The sequence below is a fragment of the Lycium ferocissimum genome, chromosome 6 (genome assembly GCF_029784015.1).
Source record: "Lycium ferocissimum isolate CSIRO_LF1 chromosome 6, AGI_CSIRO_Lferr_CH_V1, whole genome shotgun sequence".
In the NCBI taxonomy this organism is placed as follows: domain Eukaryota; kingdom Viridiplantae; phylum Streptophyta; class Magnoliopsida; order Solanales; family Solanaceae; genus Lycium; species Lycium ferocissimum.
In genome coordinates this window covers 7,405,182-7,426,467 of record NC_081347.1, presented here as the reverse complement: position 1 = coordinate 7,426,467, position 21,286 = coordinate 7,405,182, and the positions used below count along the sequence as shown (strand labels likewise).

At 35.4% G+C, this 21,286-nt stretch overlaps 1 protein-coding gene across 2 annotated transcripts; it reads right to left on the bottom strand.

The window, feature by feature from the left end:
- Positions 1 to 549: 549 nt before the first annotated feature.
- LOC132059137 (dihydrolipoyllysine-residue acetyltransferase component 1 of pyruvate dehydrogenase complex, mitochondrial) lies at positions 550 to 16,180 on the bottom strand. Of its 2 annotated transcripts, XM_059451650.1 has the most exons (24): positions 16,148 to 16,180; positions 15,897 to 16,096; positions 13,614 to 13,664; positions 12,092 to 12,149; positions 11,983 to 12,016; positions 10,670 to 10,719; positions 10,526 to 10,570; positions 10,323 to 10,396; positions 9,998 to 10,067; positions 6,560 to 6,736; positions 6,419 to 6,463; positions 6,239 to 6,312; positions 5,730 to 5,799; positions 5,108 to 5,509; positions 4,602 to 4,662; positions 4,463 to 4,507; positions 4,296 to 4,379; positions 2,587 to 2,663; positions 2,452 to 2,514; positions 2,095 to 2,165; positions 1,951 to 2,011; positions 1,621 to 1,681; positions 1,393 to 1,473; positions 550 to 926 (listed from the first exon to the last, which is right to left on the bottom strand). In XM_059451650.1, exons 2-24 carry the CDS (start codon positions 15,989 to 15,991, stop codon positions 868 to 870), a joined length of 1,908 nt encoding a protein of 635 aa, XP_059307633.1. In that variant the 5' UTR covers positions 15,992 to 16,096; positions 16,148 to 16,180; the 3' UTR covers positions 550 to 867. The 2 variants fall into 2 exon arrangements, with proteins under 2 accessions (XP_059307633.1, XP_059307634.1); XM_059451651.1 differs by lacking the exon at positions 16,148 to 16,180 and having other exon boundaries at positions 12,092 to 12,140; positions 15,897 to 16,109.
- Between the last annotated feature and the right edge of the window lie 5,106 nt (positions 16,181 to 21,286).

The following is a 21,286-nucleotide window of genomic DNA, read 5'->3' as shown; positions in this document are numbered from 1 at the left end:
TAAGTTCCACTACTATAATGGTTAATTAAAGGTATATCAATTACCCCGTCACGCTCTGATCTATAAATATCGAGCTTGGTACAAAATTAGAAAACTGGTATATTTTCTAGCATGTGGATGTCAAGTTTATTTTTCCTTTTTTCCTGGAAACTCTCGATAAAACCTAACGCTCTTTTAGATAAAAGATTAAGTGGCTGATCCAACCAAGGCTAAAGGAGGGAGAAAATTGGTGAAAGTAATCCTTCACAATTTGTTGTGATATTTTCACCTCTTATGTGTAAAAAGAAGATCTCTTGTAAAAAAATACAAACCTAAAAACAAATCTGTAAAGAGATACAAAATCTATTGACCCGGATGTTCAAATGCAATCAATGTAATTTCACTAATTTGTCAATTATCTTCTGCCCTAAAAGCGCCAAATGTCAAAGTTAGTACATCATAGATAGTAGATAGATACACAGTACAAATGAAAGAAGAAAAGGGAAAATTTGAAAACGCTATAAAACGATAGCTGCACGAAGTATCCCATGTTCAGGCAGGCCCAACAAAGAAAGGGAAAAAATCAGGAGCTCTTTATTTGGTAAAGAATATTGAGGCACCCTTGTACAACTTTACCGGAAAAGCATATGAGAGTGCGATGTGTCATAACTGAGAGTATCTCAGAAGAAATGGTAGTATCACTGTAACTGGAACTAGTCCAACTTTATGGACCTCAATCATTCTCATTCTCAAGAACAAAAATGGCACCCATTAGATACAAGTTTGAGATCTGAAGAAGGCAAACTATATCTGAAAGAACTACGCCGCCTGCACAGGTTGTCCTGTAGGATATTTTGTTCCCAGACTTGAAAGTAAACTTTATCTGTATTACAGTAGAAGCCTCTTGATGTCACTGAAGTTAGACGACAATGCTGAAACGAAAGCACCTGCATGATTGATTCATTTTTGCTTTCACCCATCAGCACCCAACAGTAATAGTAGCAAGATACAAAGGGACCAGAAAAAGAGCCTCCACTTGGATGGCAACTGAAGCACTCATTAATGCTCAAAAGACGCAAACGGGAAAAAGAAAAAAGGAATAACACAATATAGTCTAAGAAGATTTAGTCTCTGATGCCTTGCCAACAACCTAATTAGAGGCAAAAGAACCCAAATCTAAGCCACATACAAACAGAAGCATTAGTAAATCTTGCATACTCGTATCCTAAATGTACAACTCTGAATATTCGACAGACAAGACTGCTATGACAACCAGCCTAAAAATTGGGACTTTTTGGCGATGATTTTTCGAGATTAAGTGCAAACACATGAACAAGTAGCATAAAAATAATGCATGCCTACTTCTGTAAACTATCCTTTACAAGTTTTAAAAGATTAAAAGTCTGCACTTACCTCCAACCTTTCCATCGAAGACACGATGATCAGCAGATAAAGTCAAATTCATTTTGTTAACTACAGATGGCTTCTCAATTCCTGGAAAGAAGGAAGCAAAGTTCAACTAATTAAAACAACTAATACGTCTCTCCATTTCAAAAAGAATTTCATACTATGGGATTGGCAATATTAACAAATTGTAGAAGCAAAATAATTATTCCAGACGATTTGCAATCAGAACTATACCATCAGCTCCAACCACCGGTTCAACAACTTGATTGCCCCTACCAACAGCAATTATACCAGCCTGAGGAAAGACATTACAATGTTATCGATTTCAAGCTAGTGGCACAGCAGATTTATGAGCTGTGACAGGAATAACCTGTTCTGGAGGACCAATTAGGCTATAATCCAGGTGACAGTTCAGTTATAAAAATTTAATGCATCAAGTGTAGTAGTTCAATAGTTAAGGAGAGACCAACATAAAAAGTTACTCTATTCAGTCAAAGGAAAGCAATAGCACATATCTTTCATGCAGGGGTGCTTCAGGATGAGAGGGAAGAAAAGTATAAAGACCTGAGGGGGGTTGATAATTGCACAAAACCGATCCACTGGAAACATGCCCAAGTTTGAAATGCTGCATACGGAACATAGAAGATATAATTTCTTACCAATGGAACTGGTCAATACAATACCTAGAATCCAAAGTCGATTATTCACCTGAAAGTGCCACCTTGGAATTCATTAGGTTTAAGCTTTCCAGCTCGTGCCTTTCCAGCAAGCTCCTTGATCTTTCATGCACAAGTAGATGATAATTAGAAGGTAAGAAACCACAATAAGCTGTGATATTAGACTCCTAAATAAAGACAGGTAAAATACAGTTTATACATATTGCAGAAATTACAATATTTCTTGTGCTAACTTCTAAGAATAAATTGCAGTTCCTTCCAAAGCATCATTCTCTAGTTTATACATATAGCAGAATTTCAATATCCACCACTTAAAAGGAAATACTATGTCTAGCTTTATTGTCAAAGCTATTGGAAAATAAACAGTTCAACTTATATCCATATTTACCTCCGCTGAAATTGAGGATATGGATTTCTGATCAGCATTCCTGATAATTGGGGTCATCAAGCCCTGAAACTCAAGATAATGGGATAAGAACAAGATTTGTAGAAGAACCAAGAAACACGTTAGTATGCCGCGTACCTTTTCAGTGGCAACGGCAATGGATATATCAACAGAATCACAAAGCACCACCTCACCTTTTCCATCATCCCAGTAAGCTGTAATGGATTTAAAGAGAACTTTTCAGGGAGCTAACTTTTCACGGGAGAAAGCGTCTTCTACTAAGCTACTCATCCAGAAGCAAACTAGAAGTTTATATAGTGAAATTCAATGAAGAATAAGCATAGATTGGGAATGAATCAATCTGAGTTACCAAGAAAACCATATTTGAAGGATATAGTCATCAATTAAATACAATGACCTCTCCAGCCTTTTCAGCTATTCTTGGTTGTGGGCGTGGGGATCGGTTATAAGGGTATTGTGAGAAGAGAAGTGCTACAGGTTTCAGGATAGCACTTTAGCAAACCAGTCATACTCTCTCAATTGTTGGTATAGAATGTATTTTGAAGGAGACAAATACGGCAAAAGGTCAACTTACCATTTTACAGTATCCTAGACAAACACCAACAGATGGACATTGCTATCAATAGTTATTATGAATGCTGGGCGAAGAAACCAAAACTACGGTAGATTTCATGGAAATAGTGGTCTCCGTTAAAAACTTTAAGTCTGAACAAAGAGGTAGACTGTAGACAAAATCAACTCTTTCCGTGATAAGTTGTAATATATACAGAAACAAAGAGGAATGAGGATATCTCTGGAGAATTTTTTGGCCAGTCGGACTAATAGCTTGTGTTTTCACAACATAATGGTCAAAGTATAGATACTTTTTGAGTTATGGGAAGAGGAAGAAAGAGAGAAGAAGTGTATACAAATAAAGGGCTGTTATTTTGTAAATATAGCATTTTTTTTTTTTTTAATATTAACTGGAGAACAAACTGTGGTTTGTAACCAGACAAGTCTCCTATTCCATCCGGAAAAAGGTTTCGGAAAATGAGATCAGAGTTTCTCCTTTACAAAGTGAGTATTTTTGCCGCGAAGAGAAGTTTGACAGTTGAAAGAGGCTTCACTCCAGACCAACAGAGAGTGTACATGATTGGGATGAAGCCTAATGGTACATGATTAAGATGAAGCCTAATGGAGTTAAGTGTCTCATTGAGTGCCTTAGTATAATATATTATAGGAGACTCACTAGATCTTTGAAAATAAGAGAGACAGCATGCTTCATTTATATAAATGGAAATATGTATCTTTATAGCTTCATATCTCAAGGTCAATGTTCAATTCTGAACTTATCAAATAAAAAAGAATTTGATACACCATGAGCATTTGAGACAAAAGGGAAAAATGACACATCAATTATTATCAATGCAACATTATTAATCTTCATGACAATATCAAACTATAAATTCTTAAAATTTACCTAAAATAGAATGTGATAACTATAAGTTTGTACAGGACTTTAGGATATCTAAGTGCACGTTACAACAAACACCAATCACATTCAACTGGAAAAGCTATCTTTTGTCCCTCCTACATCTCCATCCAGAGATCATATGATCTTTTCCTGACGTGGAAAAACTAAATGAAACTGACTGGAAAATATCGAAACTGCCAAAAAGATTATGGTCATTCCTCTAACAAAGCTAGAAAGCCTGCTTCCACATACTAAACAAATTCACAATTAGGCTTCATAGCTAACTACACTGCACTTCATCCTACATTTTAGTTGTTAATAAGAAATAAGTTAAGAACTTCAATTAGCAATGAAACTACTAATAATATCTCACCATTTGCTTCTGGTACATTTCTTAATGCTTCTGCAACCACTTTGATGACAATGTCATTCACCGAGACTTTAACATCATACTTTTCTGCATAGAAGGAAGATGTGCTAGATAATTATGAAGGATTATCAGCAAAAGCAACAAGAGAAATAAACACCTTAATGCTATACCTTTAAGCTTCTTTCTGAAGAAGAGCAGGGGGTCCAATATAACATCTGTTAGGAATGACCATTAATTTGAAAAAGTTCCACATATTAAATATAAGTAAATCACTACTTATGGCACTAAGAACTTGAGAACTGACAGAACCTGTGGACAAATACAAGTGAGGAGTAGATTGCTTAGATTCCAATAACCTTGCTGCTATCACCTGCAAAATATAACAATTGAGACACGGCAAATCAAGTATAAGGTGGCATCAATGCAGGTCTCCTATGTGCATAAAAACACAGTGGAGCTGGGAGTTGAGAATACATTTATAGCACCTAAACTTAGTGAAAAAATAAGACCGATGTAGAGCATAAGCCAAGTAGAAAGTGGAGCGAAGAATAAGCAAAAACCACAATGAATATACTGCATAACTAGCACTTCAACAGAAAAGAGGGAAAAAAAAAAAAAAAGACAAAAGCTAATATCCTACATGGAATCCTTATTTGAGCAACTGATATCCTACTTGGGGCCCTTATCCGAACAACTGATTTATTAGCATTTTTTATTTATTTTTCGCTATACATGCAACACAATTAAAGCTCTATCATTTAATAAGTACAATTAGGTAAAAGGATTAAAAAACTGGTGATGGTAGTTTGTGGTACCTTGCGAATTTGACTATTAGGTAAATCTTCATAAGCATCCTTTTGCTGACCATCAGATTTTAACCCAAGTGGCTTTGTTGGAGTAGCTTGTTGGTCGACCTGAGGAGGAGATGGAGTTGCCTTCTTCATTGGTGAAATGTTGGTTGATCCCTTTCCTGACTTCAATGCAGCAAGAACATCTCCCTTTAACAGGGTACCACGAGGACCAGATGCTGGAATTGATGATGCATCTAAACCATGTTCCATAATTAACATCTTAGCAGCTGGACTGATTCTATTGAAACCTGTCGCCTGAGTTCTAAGTTCAGCCGGGGCATCATGACGGACTGACTTTTCTTCCTTAACCACATTGCTGCCGCTGCTCGATGTCCTCACAGCTTCAATATCATTTTCATCCTCAACCTTGCAAAAAATAAGTATTAATTCCACAGACTGTTAAGAGTCATAATCCCTAGCAGAGTAACTATACCAAATCAAATTTTTTTTTTTTTAGAAAAAAGAACTGAGACAACCCCCTACCTAAATCTGTGTATACTGATTAGCATCTTCTAATTGTTAAGACAACAGAAAGTTCTGAACTTATCTCAGGAGGTGAAAAGAGAGAGGAGCATTAGCAACTTACTGTGATTGCAATAGGCTGCCCAACAGCCACATCTTTTGAACCTTCAGGTGCCACTATTTTGGCCAAGAATCTGCAATCACCAAATAAAAATAACACTTTGCAAGCATAGAAAATGAACACATGAAATTGTAAAACCAACACTGAATCAGAGGGAAAGAGTTTCACAATCTACAAGAGCAAACAGGATACCGATGGACTGTAATGTAATGTCCCCTATTTTAAAGACCTAGAAACATGAGAAAATCATAATGAAAACAGCCTCGCATATTCCTCCAAGAAATAAACAGCAGCAGATGTAACTAAGAAGGCCGCCCATCATATAATGTCATATGAAGCAGCCAGGAAGGATTCTTCCTTCAATATTTTGAGGCTGCTTTTCTGGTTAATTAAGAAGTCCTAAGAAATAATTACCTCATAGAGCACAATAAAAGATAGTAATAGATATCTCTAATGGTATCTTATCTTAATGCAATTAAACATCTTATCTAAAATGTGATAGGAATGTTTACCCTTCTTCGAGACTTTCAAACTCAAGAGTTGCTTTGTCAGTTTCTATCTCACAGAGAATGTCACCAACCTCTATCTGTGTCAAAAGAAAAATAAGATAATAGTTGCACATGCTATTTCACGGCCCATTGTCTGGGGCATTTTATTGGAAATTCACTAGCCTCATGTCATGCAGCACCAACCTTGTCACCTTCCTTTTTCCTCCATTTAGCAATGTTACCTTGGTTCTATAGGTAAAAGTCAAACAAGAATTCATCAGCATTGACAGCATAAACAAACAAGTATAGATGGAAATTCAAGAGTCCATTATGAACTTTCAATACCATGGTTGGGGACAAAGCTGGCATATCAAGGACCAAATGAGGAGGAAGTTCAGATGAGCTAATATTCGCAGGACTGGCTTCTGGTGCTGCATCTGTCTGAGAAGATGCCTGATTTTTAACCCCTGATGCACCACCAGCAGTAGCAGGGACTTTTTGTATGTCATCTGCTTCTTCCACCTACTCAATTAGCAGAAAAAATTTATAATAACAGATGCCCATGGCAGTCTACACAAGCTGCTTAAGCTAAAGAATTGAGAAGTCACGAGATATCCAATATATTGAGGCAGAAGAACATTGAAGGAATTTAAGCAATAAAGGTGACAGTCATTCTGACTTTGAAAGGGAACAGCATTTAGTTCATACTAAGGTAGAGAAATTAGCTCATAATAGTGAAATAAGCTGCTGGTTGAGGAACAACCAAAACAAGAACTTGCTAGTAGACTTAAAGCATTCAACACTACAGCTTCATGTCTAATTAGCTATGAGATAGTTATTGCCTTTATAGCTATATTTTAAGCCATCAAGAAGATCTATTGATGATCCCTGCAAGTATTTTTTAGTGTGTTTAGACAGAAAGGAACTGCAGATGTTTTGATGGAATCTCAACTCCAAACCACTCCTTAAGAGCTAGATGTTTTCTTCATTTGTTTAGCTGGAGCAATTGAACCCCAGTAAACGGTTCTGCTCAATTTTGGACTTTGTTAGCTCCCTAATCCTAGCAGTCTCTTCGCATGTATTGGAGCTCACACAACTTCTTTTGCAACTTTTGCATCTTCTTGATGCCTTTTTAATGAAACTTCTTACTTCATCATTTAAAAATGGAGTCAAACTGAGTCAAGAATACCTGCGAAACAAATTCTGCTCTTGAAAAAAAAAAGAATTAAGACCAAGAAACAAATTTAGCAATTGTCTCTCTAGGTAGACGTTATGAATTTATTGCATACTTTACTTTCTCCTCCAAGTTCAATACTCGAAGATGAGATCCTTGATACCAATCGCTTTCTAGTACAACGGAAGAAAGTATCCTAATCCATCCAAATTCTCCATCGCTTGGCTTTCTCATAATTATCTTTTGAATAAAAGAACTCTTTTAGATAAAGCAAGAACTTTTAATTGAATTTCTAACAAGATGGTTTCAAACCTATAGAGTATATGACATTATGCTTTCATAAAAAAATCTCTGCTATAGGTACAATCAGGAGGAATTAATTTCTAATTCAAAAATACAAGTGAAACAAGAAGATTTCCTTTAGTTTCCACTTTCCATGCTGGTCTTTCCAATCCTTATAAGATTCATTCACTTCTTTCCAACCAAATCATCAAAACCCCACAAAGAAATTGTCTTCCATATCTTCCTTTTCTTGCTTCCATCCTCTTTTTCTTAGAAAAAATCCCTAAGGGCCAGTGGCGCACGGTTCGAGACTCGGCTTCCATCCTTTTCAAACCCCACCTTCTTGCAGCATTTTCCACTGTCTAGTAAAACCCAAGATAGTTTAACAAGGAGCATATTAATGCCCATATATCTGATGCAAACTACAACGTACTATGTGGTGGTTCCTGTCCAACATATTATTCATTCTCTTCCTCAGATTGTTTGCTGACAGCGTCCTACATAATACACCATGTTAGACACACCATCTTCTCTGATGCTTTAGTCTTCGCAACTGATTTACAATCAGGTCTTAAATCCCTCCATTGATTAGGCCTCTATATCATCACTTCACAGACAAACATTGACTGCCTACCTCTTGCCATCTCATTTCTATCATCTCTCCAAATTGTATGTAGCCGTAGATCTTCCGTAACAAACTCTCGACTTCCGTTCCATTTGCTTAGACACTCTCGCAATTCGAAAAAAGAATGATGCTTTCTGATTGGGTAGGAGAAATGCAAGGTTGCTTGGCTTTCAACAGTTCAATGCAAACCACTTTGTGGCTTAGGGTTTGAAGAGGGATGTTCTAGGTTAAATGAACATTGGTATAGCTTTCCTTTTGAAGCCACAACACAAAGGACTGATAATCAGAAAAGAATGACTGATACCTATAGCATGGTGGCTTTTGTAGACTTCTGATGGAAGAGAACAGTGTGTAGGCTTATAAGCAGGAAGAAGCTTATAATAAAGTTCAAAAGATTTGAAATCAACATTTGATTTTATCTGGTAGAAGCTACCATACTTGCAGAAAATCAGATATTACAATTTCCAGGAATGAATGTATTTAGTCTTCAATCTTTCATATTTTTACCAGTTTCAACCTACTTTGATTTATGGGTTTGTTGTTGTTGTGGGCGTCAGTCTTCCAGTGTCAGTTCTTTGATAGGCAAATTGATATTGAATTGGGACCCAAAAAAAATTCCGCTACCAAAGCGCGTGCTTCATTTGTTAAAACAAGACTAGTTTAAAGAGGGGAGACTCGACAAAACGCTTTGGAGAGAATACACACTTTCCAAATGAGATTTTTTAAGTTTCCTACTGTTTAAGCAAACAAAAAGAACAACAGAAACACTAAATAGAATGATTAGAAATTCTTGTGATGTACCACAGACTTCATTTTTCATTTTGCACCAAAGAACTCCAGAGAAGAAGAGAAAGAAAAAGGGAAAACTGCAGCATTCTCACTTCAATTATATTTTAGTGGTGCTTGATTGAAAGGAGATGATCAACAACAACAACAACAACAAGCCCAGTATAATCCCACCATGTGGGGTCTGGGGAGGGTAGAGTGTACGCAGACCTAACCCCCACCTTGAAAGGTAGGGCGGCTGTTTCCGAAAGACCCTCGGCTCAAGAGAGGAGAAGAGAGGAAGATAAGAGGAAAACAAGACAAAAGGTCGATAGGGCCAAGCATATCGAAAACAATATGATAACACGAATGAAAAGCGAGAAAGTCATTGTAGAACATTTAACTACTATAGATAAATAAAATAATCAAAGTACAACGGCCCAACAAATATAAGCAAAATCAGTGCATAAACCAAAGGTAATAAACAAATGAGCGAAACTGCAACTACTATGGTGAAAGGGTAAGCCACCTAGCCTTCTATCCTAATCTGAGTCCTCCACAACCTCCTATCTAAGGTCATGTCCTCGGTGAGCTGAAACCGTGCCATATCCCGTCTAATCACCTCTCCCCAATACTTCTTCGCCCTCCCTTTACCTTGCCCGAAACCATCCATAGCCAACCTCTCACACCTCCGCAGCAAAGATCTCTCTCTCTCCTCTTCACATGCCCAAACCATCTCAGCCTTGCTTCCCGCATCTTGTCCTCCACCGATGCCACTCCCACCTTGTCTCGGATATCTTCATTCCTAATTCTATCTCTCCTAGTGTGTCCACACATCCACCGCAGCATTCGCATTTCTCAGATTGAAAGGAGATGATCACAAAATAGAAAATGAAGAGGAAAAGTGGCAGGAGAAATATCTGAGGACTCTTATTACCGTAATTGCTATAGCCTGTCCCACTGGTACATCTTTTGTTCCTTCAGGGACCAATATCTTTGCAAGGTAACTGCCAATGACATCCCAAAACAACAAAACCAAATACATTAAAAAGTGCATCAGTTAACCAGATGATTAGAATGAGTATTTCAGGAATTGATGAACAGCAGTAGAATCAGAGAAGATAACTAATTAAATACAAAATATCTAAAGACAAGCAATAACATCAGAACAGAACATTATTAAACTTATCAAAGAAAATCATAAAAGAACATCCTCTCCATAAGTTTTAAATGAATACAGCACAATTGGAATGTAGGCTTACCCTTCTTCAAGACTTTCAAACTCGAGTGTAGCTTTATCAGTCTCTATCTCACATAGTATGTCCCCAACTTCAATCTGTTAGGAAATCAGAATTCAACCGGGTGTAATAACACAGAAGTTTCAATTGTTGAGCAGGCATTATCTCTATCTAAAAGTGAAGATATTTTACTACTTTACTTCAGGTAACAATGAAAAGCAACTGACCTTGTCCCCCTCTTTCTTTATCCACTTTGCTATATTACCTTGAGTCTGCGATGAGACGAACACTCAAGTTAAAAATTTCCACAATAATAAGGAGATCAGAAAACTTCATCATTCATAGAAATAATGCCACACAAGACATATTACCATTGTAGGAGACAAAGCTGGCATTGCCACCTCTGTATGCACAGGAGCCTCTGCAATAGTAGGAACTAAGTATTATAACATTTAACAACAACCTCAATTCTGCCTAATAAAATGTCATATTATCAGCAAACTCTAAGAGAGTTCAAGATATAAGTTGTATAAAAATGAAAAAAAAAATCAGGGTGTAACAGGTCCCAAGGTCACCAAATATCTTTCCGCTTACTTTCTCAAATAGAAAACAAATTCACTGAAGGGGAAAGTAATTTTTTTTTTTTTTGAAACTGGTAACTGACGTTCCCTCCAAGAGGACGACAAAATCATATTCAAAATTTCACTGAAGGGGAAAGTCAACGGCCCACATAGCATATATTTGATTAGAGGACAACGAAATCATATATTTGGAGAAAACAAGATAGAGACAAAGTAACCAAACACTTGCTGGAAAGGAAACACCTCAGGTTCATCACACACAAGTACAATCAAATTGCCTTGTTAGGTTTCTTTATAATTATCGCGTCAAGATAACACTTGGAAGTAAACACACCTAAACATAAAGTCTCCAAAACACCAGATTTAAGGATCACGTCATAGGATGTGAGCTAGTATTCCATCTCTTTATCATTCAAACAACAATTATGCCTCAGTCCCAAACAAGTCGGGGTCGGCTCACTTCTCCATTTACGCGTAACTTATGTCATCATTGTACCAAATGAAAATAAAAATAAATAAAATGAAATATATAAATAAATAAAAAGTAATAATTATAATTATAATAATAATATTAGAAGTTCTCTAACAAGACTAAAACATATTCCCAACTAGTAGATATCACCTATATGGATCTTTTTCTTCCACTGCGCCCTATATTTAGCTATCTGCACTGATTCCGTCGTTTTATCAATCAATTTATCAAAAAAAAAACATGGGAGAAGCTCATCCCTAGTTCTGTAATAAAATGATGGTACGAAGGCGGGTTATTTATTATAGAAAAACAGTATAAATGAGGAGCTCAAGTCAAGAAATAAGCACATTATTAAAGCAACGGTCTCCTACAAACAATCGTACTAACAGGACCAACAGTAATGGACTTATCTCCCTGTTTTTGTGCAATTTTTATTAGATGTTAGAAGGTGAAAGAATTTATACAGTTGTGCTCCAATTTTTTTTTTTTTTTTTTTTTTTTTAATGACTCAACAGATGGTGTCGGCTTGAAAGTCAAGATACGACGGTGGAAGCTACTGAAAGCAATCTATGAATATCTGGAAAGCTAATAGCATTGAGTGGGAGCAACATCATTTGTATAATGTACTTACCAGCTGACGAGAAGTACCGAACACCACTTTGCAGCTGCAACATTTCCAACATTAGATCAGAGAAACATAAAATAATTAAATTTATTTGACAGACATGTTTGCAACTAACCTTAGATGGGATGCCATGGACTTCACTGAGCAGGCGGAAATGTAAAGGCCTGACCCAACTTCAAAATAAGTGAACAGCATAAAGTTCAAGAAAATATGCATCTAGTTCAATGTAATTATGACACTGATGCAACTTAATTCCTAAAGAAGATCATCTCCCATGCAAAGATTCTTGACTATCCTTTTTTTTTTTTTTTTTAATCAAGAAATAAATGGATCCGATAATGGATCAGGGTTTTTCTTGACTATCCTTATGTGTGCATTAAGTCAATTTTCTGCTAAACCGGCATTAAAATCAACAAGATAGGAATATGCAAGACAGACTAACTAAGCAACTATGCTACTGTTAGTATTGGCACCCCAAACTAAAAACTGAAGCTAAAAATCAAACTTTAGGTGGTATGAACAAAAATGCAAATTATCAATCTCTCAAGAATTTTATTCACTTTATGACATGAGAAATCCAATTAGCCCATATAAAAATAAAAGAATTAAATTGAGGAGTATCTAAATTTTAATACATCCGGTTCAGCAATAAATTTATGAAGATGTGGATCATCTTATTCACAACATATAACCCAGTTAGAAAACAATAGATTGATGGAGAGAGAGTGAGACTCAGACTGTCTGCAATCATACATGTGAATGCTGAAGACTTATGGCCATGAGGTTATCATTGGGAAGAGGGTATGTTTCTGGACATAATTGATAACAGGAGTTGTAGAAAGGTTTACTTGATAAATCAACTTTTGATCACACATCTAAAGAAGTTAATTTGGTCCGATCTTAGGATCTGAAACTCTTCTGGTGAAGCTATTTTTATTGCTTTTTCCATCTCCTTGCAACTTCGCATCATCTCAATGTCCTTTCATTATAACTTTTAAGTAATATAAGTTCCTAAATAACCTTCCTTTTTTTGATAAGATCTTAAAAACATAGCAAGTAGTGTATGGATAGAGTTTCACTTTGAGATCGTGGGAGTATCATCCCCATTTGACCTTAATCTGTAAAAGAGTTGGCTACATCTCCAACAGCTATAATTTGTGCAAAACAAAAACGTCAATGTGGGACTCATGCCGCCAAACATGATAGGGAGGAAAAAAACGCATTCGAGTCATTATGATAGACCCTTCTAGGGGAACGTACCCATCATTGTACAACAGCCCTATTAGACCTCATGAAATCTGGAAAACTGGGTGGAGTTGGGTTGGACTACAATGGAGTTTCTATAGGAAAAGAAAAATGCTTAACTAACTTAATGCTTTATTTGTGCCTTTGACATGGCATTAGATCCAAGAAACCCACTTAAACCATGGAAAAATTTAAAAATGGAAAATCAGTTACTAGCTAATAGAGTTCTACATACACGATCATCTTAACACTAAAGGATAGTTCTCTGCAAAATTATGTCAGTGAGCTTTTCTTTGAGAAGAAGTTATGTCAGATACTTTTTCAGTTGAGATGGCATATTTCAGTAAATAAACCGCTAGAATGGACCAACAAAAATTATTAAAATTACAGACCTTAATGAAGTAGCATCCACATCAGGAATTTGATTCAGCGCCCCAGAAACACTGCACCCGATAAATCATTAATGAAAATTTGCAAATTTAAAAATGGATTTCATAAATATTAACAAGGGAATAATGAACTTCATTTTTTTTATGATGGTGGTGTTCGGGCAGGCAAGCTTACGTGCAATGACTCCGGGTACCTTCTACCTCCCACTAGTACAAGTATAGGTACCGACTATCGGGTAACTTTGCCCACCAAAGCTTAGGCAGATGGGAGGAAATCACCTACGTGCTTTTTGTCTCTACCAAGGTCTCAAAAAGGTTTACACCGCTTCATTGACCACTAGGCCACACTCTTGGGTGCAGAAATAATGAACATCATAATACACACTTTAACCTGGTGAAATGCTTAAGAAAGAATGGACCTTCTCAATAAGTCTGAACACCCATTATAATCATTGAAACTGGGAATTAAGTGAAAATAGAGGGCTCTTGTACAAATTTCTTATGCAAAATGACTGATAATAAGACAGAAATGATACACAACCCCGTACAATATGAAAACGAGTATTAGAATAAAAAATTTGGTTCATCACCCCACTTTTCCTTTAGTTAATAATGAAATTATTTACAACATTGAAGGGGTGCAATCCCAATGATGTCTTGGATTTAATTCAACAAAAAGAAAACCTAATACCCCAATTGTTTACTGGTTGAACCAATATGGACCAAAAGAGAACTTGGTGTACATACACCAAAAAGCTAGCGAGGAAAGAAAAAAAAAAATCAACAGGAAGATGATCCCTTCTTTGTCACTAAAAATAGTTGTCTTGTCCAACAAATTTATTCTCGATTTCAAAGTTTTGAGCATTCTGAAGCCTTGTCATTCTTGTTTTTCATTTTACTTTGCCTTTCTTGTTACTCCTTTTATTACTTCATCTTTGATATCTTTTCTCAAATAAAAAGTACAAGCCATCAATTACTTGCAATTCTGCAACCAAAGAGGCACGCAGATCATTACATTTATCCCGCCGTATAACCAATCTTGCAGTCCGCTTTTCCATTTATAGTTATATGCATAATCAGACATATTAGCATGACTTGTGAATTGCTCTGTATACTCTTTATTTGAATGGACATTACTTAAAATACTGACTCTTTGTACACTCCCCTGAAAACATGACAACCCTCTTCTTTCACGACTGAAATTTTCCACCATAATGAATCCCCATCTGAACCCTACGCTTGAAGATAGAACCCTTTAACATTACTAGGGGAAGGAAAATCAGCTTTCTCCTCAAATTGGCTCGTTAACTAGAAGAACGTCTTCATATTAACAGCAAACGAAGCAAAAGAGTAACTTGGACCTTAATCTATCAAATTTAAGGTTCAGAACAGTTAAGAAGGTTCATTAAAATGGAGCAAAATAAATCATTTGAATAATGGGTCAGCTATCTACAACATTTTTTTTATTAATCCACAAGGAGCAATGAGAGGTTCAAGAGCTTCTTCTAAGAGATTCTTCTAACCTAGAGGACCAGATATTATTCAATCTCAAATACTTATTGCCAAAATCAGAACGCGCGCGCGCACACACATATACAATCATTTCTCTTTCTGTGTGCTAATATCTATAATCCACGCCAACATTAAGCAATTTGTAACACGTATTTTAGCACTGATCTTACAATTTGGTCCTTTAACTAGAAGAAGATCTTCAAATTAACAGCAAAATGAATCAAATGAGTAACTTAACCCTTAAATCTAATTAAATTTGAGATTCCAAACAATTCAGTAGTTCAATTAAAATGGAGCAAAATAAGTCATTTGAACAATGCATCAGCTATATTATTCAATCTCAAATACCTACGTCCAAAATCCAAACGCGCTCATACACACATATATAATCATTTCTATTTATGTGCGCTAATATCCGTAAAGCAATTTGTAATTCTTATTAAACGCGGTAGAATCTATTACAGACTTGAGCTAACAAAGTACAACGATTCAAAAAATAACAAAAAAAAAAAAAAAATGTAAATAGAAGCGTACTTATGGAGCAATAAGCAGTTGAACAATGCGTCAGCTATATTATTCAATCTCAAATACCGATTGTTAAAATCCAAATGCGCGCACATACACATATATTATCATTTCTCCGCGTGTGTGTGTGCTAATATCTGTAATTTACGGCAACATTCAGCAAATTGTAATTCTAATTAAACGTGGATTACAGGATTGAGTTAACGAATTACGGCGATTCAGTAAAAATGTGAAAGAGAAAAGGCGTACTGATGGAGCGATCGGAAAGTGGACGGAGCGGCGGCGAGATGACGGCGAGCTTGGAGAAGAGATTTTAAGGGATAACGAAGTCTGGAGAGTGCCATCGATCATTCAACAGATCCACTACGCTTTGCTTTGCTTTCTTCTACTTCTATATTGCTTAGTATTATTATTCTGTCCCGCTAGGAATATGTTTCAATAGAAAGAGAGTGTCCTTTCGGGACATCTGATTGAAAAAAAAAAAAAAAATTAGAAAGAGAAAAAATGACGAAAGATAGTCCCTTCGTGTTGATGAAAGTGTAAAATATTTTCGCTCAATCCTCATTTATGTGATATTTTTTGTTTTTTGTGATGCAACTTAGGATCCGTTTGGCCATGAGAATTTTTTACTTTTTTCTGAAAAATTATTTTACTTTATTTGAAAATTAATGTTTGGCCATGAAAATTTGAAGTTGCATTTGGAATTTGAAAAACACCAAAAATGTTATTTTCGCTTTTTTTTTTTCACTTTCAATACATTCAAACAACAAAATATTCTTTGCAAAAACTATAACCAAACACAACTCCAACTTCAAAATTCCAAATAAAGTGAAAAATATTTGGTTTTAATGGTGAAACACCTACTTAGAGTACTTTTTATGTATTTTCAAATATATAAATCTTAGTCTTAAAAAATTGAGTTAATCTAATTTAATTGAGTTAATCTAATCTAATCTAATTTAACTTCAAAATTTAGTCAAATTTACTTTCGAAAAGTGAAAAATGTCACATAAATTGAGACGAAAAGAGTAGTCCTTAAATATATTCTTTTGTTTTGATTCCTTAAGTTTCTCAAAATTAGGTGTACTTCTATTAAACTTTAATAATAAGTTTTACTTATTAGTGAGAATTGTGAAAAATAAATTAACAGAAACTCATATTGGCATGTGTAATTTTTGGATTTATGTTATTTATGTTGTGTTTGATGCAAGTTTTTGAGGTGCATTTTACGTTACTTTTGATTTATTTTTAAAAAATAACATTTTTGATTCCTCCGTTATGATTTAATTTTGATCTTTGTGATATATCATTCAACGCATTTAATTTTAATTAATTAAAATGTGGAATTGATCCTTTATATATTTTATATAGGAAATATGTTATAGTATTTGTATTATTCTTAAAAGTATATTACCATCAAATATGAAATAACAGTATAAAATTTATATAATATATGGGTTATTAAACGATAGAAGGATTAATGATCCAGAATATTTATGAATATTCTTAACAAATGCATCAACCGTATACATTTCAAGTCATTGAAGGTTAAATAAGATTAATCGAAAATTAGAAACACTAAAACTAAAAGTTGTTATTAACTTCATGTGTCATACAATTTTGGGATAAGAATTTTTGGGATTAAATCTACTGGATTTAAGAGACTTTAAAAATACTCACTTTTTAATAAACAAAAAATTAAAACTAACTTAAGATGTTTCTTATTAAATTTACTTTAGTAAATCTAATAACCAAATTTTTTTAAATATTTGATGAAAATAAAAATACTCACTTTTTAATGAACTTTAAAAAATTAAAACTGCTAAGAAGTATGTTTAAGAAATTATTCAAATTTTATTTACAAACTTAAAGGGATCATTTTTTAATCATTCTCACGCACGTGCTTCGTTTTTCTTTTTCTTTTCAGTTTTTTATTTTATTTTTATAAATCCTTTTTTCAGTTCTGAAATGGAAAAGTAAAGGTTGGACGACGAGGTAGTGGCGGCCCTAGAAAAAGTAGCGGTTCGGTGGGCATCTATCTGGCTTTAGGATTCTTTGGTCAAATTTTGATGCCTTTAGGATTCATAATCTGGTCACTTTCTTATTGCGGTCTGATATAAACACAAATAAAATGTGAGGACCTCTACCCAAAAAATGTAAACAATGGTATTTAATTTGTGCTGTGATAAAATATTTCGCACATCGGACTGTTTTTCTAAATATTGCATCGGTTCCTCATTCTAAATTTCATGACATGTTTGCATATCCAATACTAACTTCATGAACTTGATCATCCTTTTATTCCTTGGCCATATCCTCTTGCTGTGGCACTTGCCATCAGGGGTGGATCTAAAGTGCTCTTTATGGTTTATATGAAACCAATAATTTTTGTTCTGATTTCGTATATGCATTAAAAAATCTAATAAATATTCAACTGCTTCATAACCTAATAACATATCCAACTAGGGTTCTATCAGCCATTTTTTATGCTCCTTCTCCTCTCAACTTTTTCTTCTTCAATATGTTGCGAATTAGGGTTCTTCACACCTAGTTCCTTCTTCTTCTCTACTTTTTCAATTCTATTGACACCCTAGAATCAGAAATCACCCAAAATTAAATTTGGGTCCTCTAATTTGGGTCCTTGTTGTTGAAGTAAAAAACAAGGGTGTTACAATGTCTCAAGCTAGTTGTTCATCTCAAGATGGTTCTTCAAAGCATACGTGTCTTTGCGGACTGGCTGCCAATTACTTTACGGCTTACACTCCTGCAAATGCTGGTCGGAGATTCTACAAATGTCTCAGGCCTGATGTAAGTGTTAATATTTGATTTTGTAGTTGGGCTGATTTTTTTTTTACTGTAAATCGTATCAGTATTTTTGATGATTTATTATAGGTTGATTCGTGTGGTTGTTTTGATTGGGTTGATCCTATATTCTTGGGATAGAGCGGTAAATGTTATATGCAAGTTGAAGTCTCAAGTGGACGCCTTGAAGTTTGAACGGCAGAAATTGAAGGAAAAATAGTTAGTTTGGAGGGTATTGATGCGGTTAATCGAGAAAGGGACATGTTGAAGCAAAAAGTGAAGGAATTGGAGGCTACAAATCAAGTTGAAAGGAGCAAAGTCGTGAAATTGGAAGACGAGGTCTCGAAGATGAAGGCTGTTATTGTGATATCTTTGTTCTTATTTGCTTGCATTTTTGTCTTTGCTTGTGTAAGTAGTTGTGTTATTTTGCGATGAATTAGGTTGTGTTGTAGTAATTGATGTAGTAAGTTGCCTTGTAAGATGAATGTTGATGAACAAGCATTTTGTGATTAATTGATGTAGTAAGTCTTGTAGTTTTTGGTTGATGAACAAGTATTGGTCCATGTTTTGTTGGTTGAATGTAATGTTAGCCATTATTTAGTGTTCCTTTGCGCATGTAAATGGCCATATGTAGTATTGTTTTTCTTGCTTTGAATGTGTCTAAATGGTATTGAAAGTGTCTAAATGGTATCTCTACCCTTTATATAGTCACACATCTTCTCTCGTTATAAATGGACAAATGAACCAATAAAGCAAGCGACTAATACAACTAAGTTATAAATGGACAAATGAACTAATACAAGCAACCACTAATACAACTAAGTTATAAATGGACAAAGACAATTCGGCATACTAAATGGTGGTTACCATAACTTCACATAGCTGAATAAGTGTCAACATACAAGTTGAAATATAACAAACGGATGCCATATTATAACCCACAAAACAAATCATCACCTAAGTTATACTATGGCATCCTTTCAAACATACCAAAACACTAAAGAGTTGCTGCCAAATATATTGGCATAAGCCATTAATTACATCAGCAAGTAATTTGTTTAGTTTGGACATACAAGTCCAATACCATTACTCCAAAAACATACTACACATAAAAACACTTCAGTAGGGCTTCCTTGGCTCCATTTTTCCAGATTTTTTGGCTGCTTGCAACAGGAGATGGTGGCGCGTAATAGCTTTATACCCCCCATTCTGAGTCCCCTTGGTGAGTATGATAAATTTGTTGGCTCACTCACACCAGTTGCATTACCCCTTAAGTTGATAGTTCTTGTCCCAGTGACCATTTGTGCCTCTTTTCTCTTCTCGTGTACCTAGTCCTTGCCTGCGAAACAACTTTAGGCCTCAAGTTAGGCTCCTCTTCATTTGCAAATTAAAACTCAAAGTCCGGACATTCATTTCTTTCGCCGGGCTAATGTGCACTCACAAATGTAGGCATGAAGACAAATGTCCGAGTCTTTGGATTGTTGGATTCTTGAGTTTTTTCTCGTCCAATAGTTGTATGTCCACCGGTGTGTCCACATTAATATCTTCATAATCAACGCCTACCTTATTCCTTTTCTCTTTGCTTTTTCCCTTAACAAATCGTCAATTAATAAGAAAACGAATAGACAATTAAAAACGGTTATGCAACCGAAAGTAACAGTTACCTTTTTGCACCATTTTGTATTGTGGTTTGATTCTCCACAGTTGTTACACACCATAACCCTGCCTTTCCTTGAAGCAGAAATGATAGTGTATCCCTCTCCCATGTTTAGTTCAAGTGACATCTTCAGCAATCCCAAGAACCAATCCCATGTTTTCTTAGTCTCTTTGTCAACTACAACCAAAGCTATAGGATAAAAAATGGTCCATTTGAGTCAAGTACAACGAAAGAACCAAAAGTTGACCCTTAGCTTTTCCCTTGAGAAATGTCCCGTCCAATCCAATGAAAGGTCTCAAGCCTTCCTTGAAACCCGTCTTCAATGCATGCAAACAAATATACATTCTACAGAACCTCCTCTTACCTTCCATAAGTGCATCTTTTGACAAATTGATAATAATATCACTTCCAGGGTTACCAATCCTCAACTCATTGCCATAAGCCTCTAACCTATTATAATCATCCTTAAAGCTACCATCCAGCTTATTCAGAATCAAGTTTTTTGTCCTTTTGCACTTGCCATGACTTGCATTAAGTTCAAATGCAGCCTTTAAGTCAACCTTCATGTCCTTTACTTTATATTTGGGATTATTTTGAAGCTTCTTCTTAAAGTAATGTGCAATGTTGCAGTAGTCAACCCTACTCGTTATCATAAGCAATGAAGCAATTATGTTCTATGTTTAGGTCTTGATTCTAACCTGTAAGGCGCTTCCCATCCTTAGAAATAAGACAAACAAATGGACAACCTACTTGACACTCATACCTCGACCTTTTTGAATCATTTTTTCTAACATCGCAACTCTTTCTTATTTTCCAAAGCATACAATTTCGTACACCTCTTTCATTAATGTCCTTAAAGGTCATACTATTGTCATGTTCTTTGTAATCTAACAATCGATCGCAATGTTCACCCTCCTTTGGTTAGCAATAAATTCTAAGTCATCAGATTCATAATCAAAAGAAACAGAGTCATTTTCATCCTCAGCATCAGTTGAGCTACAATCAGTAGCAACCCCTGAACTAGGTTCAACACCAACAACATTGGGTTCAAAAGCATCAACATTAGGTTCAAAAGGTTCATCATAATTTAGGATATTAGGCACATCAACTGCTAAGTCACAATCATCAATGGCAAATAAGTTAATCACATAGTAATCATCACTAACCATTGCCAGCAACC

What these genes read in the sequence shown, in the direction of transcription:
- LOC132059137 (XM_059451650.1), bottom strand. Translation starts at nt 15,991, where the DNA reads ATGGCACTCTCCAGACTTCGTTATCCCTTAAAATCTCTTCTCCAAGCT. An exon ending in GTGGATGCTACTTCATTAAG is followed by an intron (nt 12,150 to 13,613) that starts GTCTGTAATTTT and finishes CTTATTTTGAAG; the next exon opens with TTGGGTCAGGCCTTTACATT. An exon ending in GACAGGCTATAGCAATTACG is followed by an intron (nt 6,737 to 9,997) that starts GTAATAAGAGTC and finishes CTAATTGAGTAG; the next exon opens with GTGGAAGAAGCAGATGACAT.